This window comes from Octodon degus, unplaced genomic scaffold, assembly GCF_000260255.1.
Source record: "Octodon degus isolate 3935 unplaced genomic scaffold, OctDeg1.0 scaffold00100, whole genome shotgun sequence".
NCBI lineage: Eukaryota > Metazoa > Chordata > Mammalia > Rodentia > Octodontidae > Octodon > Octodon degus.
Genome location: NW_004524676.1, coordinates 9,385,442 through 9,388,276, shown reverse-complemented (window position 1 = coordinate 9,388,276; position 2,835 = coordinate 9,385,442). Strand labels below are relative to the sequence as shown.

Sequence of the window (2,835 nt, the reverse complement as noted above, 5' to 3'; positions counted from 1 at the left end):
TAACTGGTGCTGAAGATAAGCACCGGTTCTTAGTTCCTCCAGTGGTTGTTTAGAATTGGGCTGGGAGGGTCAGGGAGATGGCTCAGTGGAATAAGCGCTTCCTGGCAAGTGCAAGGGCCTGAGTTCAATCCCTGGTTCCACAAAAAAAAAAAAAAAAAGAATTGGGCTGGGTTTACTAACTTCATTAATACTCATTTACTGGCTTTTTAATTTCCCAGATTCTGGTTGTGGTCTTGTTTTCTGCATCTTTGTGGTTTTGTGTTTCAGTGTTTGCTGTAATAGCCATCGATATGCATCATTCAGATCGCCCTTCAGAATTATCTAGAGTGGAATGTTGTTGGCTGGAGGCCTCCAACCACTGTCCTTTAGATCCACTTAAGCATGTGTGCCAAGGTCAATCCACCCCTAGGATTTTCCCAGATACCTGCTGAGCAGGGCAGGTCATTTCCCTAAAACTCTAAGCACTGCTCAAAGGAACCTTTGCCAAGGGACTCTCCTGTTGAACTGACCAAGGCTTTGTCTCAGACCTGTGCTTTTTTCTTTGCAGAATCGGGGATTGAACTCAGGCCCTTACACTTGCCAGGAAAGCGCTTATTCCACTGAGCCATCTCCCCAGCCCCTTGTGCTACAGTTTTCTAATGAACCCCCTTCCTCTACTCTTTTCCCAGAGGTAAAAGGTCTCTACTTATGTCTGGTCCTACTCCATTATCACTGTTTTCTCCAAGAAATATTTGCAATACTGATAAAGGATCTACAATCTGAGGTACAGGGTCTCAGGATAAATCCTGAGGGGACTTGACTGACCTTATAAGATACAAAAGCTACAATTCTTGTTACATAGGTCCTGCTTTATCTTGGTCTTAACCATCCAGCACAAAAGTATAAAAATGAAGTACAAGAAATAAAGCCATGGTGTTATGTTGAGCTGTAGGGGATTCAGGTCAACAACTTCCAACACTGCCAGTCAAGTGGAAGACCCAATACTATTATGGACTACTGGACTATTTTGGAATTTTTTTTTAAAATTTTATTTTGGAATATTTTGCTGAGTTTACATACCTATAATATTCAAATGATGGAACTAAACAAAGAAAGGGGATATAGATGAATGACCATTTTGTATCTGTATTCAAAATGGTTAGGATTGATATATAGCTACATTCTCTTAATTCAAAGAATAGAGAGATTTGTTCTAATAGTGTTTGTAAACAGGATATCATGTCTTCATTTTGTACAACAAATAACCACTAGGAAGGCAGTACACAATGTGTTGATTACTGAAACTGTCTCATTGCTATTTCTTAATAAAATTATGGAAAAACAATAAAAAAAATTTGCATGTCTGGTTTTGTTCTGGTACCTGCTTCTTAGAAGGCTTGAACTGTTACCCAAAGGTTTTTTTTTTCCCCCCATTTATGTATTTGGTACAGGGTCTCACTATGCAGCTTGGACTAGTAGTGATCCTTCTGTTTTCAGCCTCCCCAGCACTGGGATTACTGGCATGCACCACCATGCCTGGTCTCAGCATGCCTGGGGATGGGTGGGGCTGATGTGCAAATGGTGCCAGGGATGAAACCCTGGTCTCTGTGTTTGCCTAAGCAGGCGCTTAGTCTGCTGAGCTATCTCATCAACCCTACACCCAAGGTTTTGGAGAAGAGGTTATTAGATGTGTTATCTCATTGTCTTAATTCAGAAATTACTATTAAGTTTTTGGTTCTTCAAAGATTACAAATTTCACAGATCACAGAATGGGGGAATGAATTATTTCCAACACACACCTGACAGTTTGTTTACATGTCTGATTTACTGAAACAAAATATTCCACCAAATTACCTGGGAAAATCCAGGTAGCAGAAATATATAACATGTCTACTGTTTTAAGGGTCTCAAATCAGTCATAAAAGGCTATAGATCAGTATTTTCTTATGCCTTTTAAGTGAGTTCTGCTTGCTGTACTTACGTGGTGCTGAGGTACTAAATTCCCCCAACACGACTGCATAGTATTTAAGGTTAAGTGTGAATATTACATGAGGCCTCAAGTTACTTCATCAATCCTATTTGAACTTTGGGCCAAAGCAGCATAGGAGACTGAAGGACACATCTTCATGTCCATGGATACGAATGTAGAGGAAAACAGACTAAGGAAAATGGTGAGTGAGCCACACGGAGAAGCTGTACTAGCATTCTGCAGTCATTGGCAGTACAGACACAAACACAGTCTTCATGTTCAGAGTCTTCATGGGGATGTCTTCTGTAATTTCTAGAAGGGAAAGAAAAAGTTTTTAAAATCATTAACTATTGAGGATAAATACTTTAAAAATGTTAACCGTAGTTATATATATAATTATGCTAATGAGATCACTCAGAGAGAGGTCAGTTGTGCCATTCAGTATCCCAGTCCTTTTTGGTTTTGAGTTTGAGACAGGGTCTTGTTAAGTTGCCCAAGCTGGCCTGGATCTTCTGATCTTTCTGCCTTAGCCTCCCAAGTAGCTAGATGGCAGGCATTCACTAAAAGTCAGGTTTAAGGGTCCTTCAAGCTGGTATATTGCAACACTAAATGATTTTGATCTTTGTAAGAAGGGTAATTTTAGGATTAATAAATATGCTGTTACCTGGAAGCAGCCAATTTTTAATGTTATTTCCAAGGCAAAAAGTAAGCTAGTTATTATGTTAGCTATGTTTTAGTTGTTTTTTTTTTTTCTTTTCAAAGTTTTATTGATAAACAGCAATGAGACAGTTTCAAATCAAATTGAAAGTACAGTTTCAACAAATAATACACTGCATATATTCTTCTTAGTGGTTAATTGCTGTACAAGATGCAGACTTGTGATCCTA

At 39.0% G+C, this 2,835-nt stretch overlaps 1 protein-coding gene across 1 annotated transcript in view; it reads right to left on the bottom strand.

The window, feature by feature from the left end:
* Positions 1 to 1,782: 1,782 nt before the first annotated feature.
* Positions 1,783 to 2,835, bottom strand: part of Iars (isoleucyl-tRNA synthetase) — a 76,963-nt gene continuing 75,910 nt past the window's right edge. Inside the window, exon 34 of the mRNA XM_004638672.2 lies at positions 1,783 to 2,260. Coding sequence (XP_004638729.1) covers positions 2,178 to 2,260 — 83 coding nt within the window. The 3' untranslated portion in view covers positions 1,783 to 2,177. The remainder of the gene's footprint in view (positions 2,261 to 2,835) is intronic.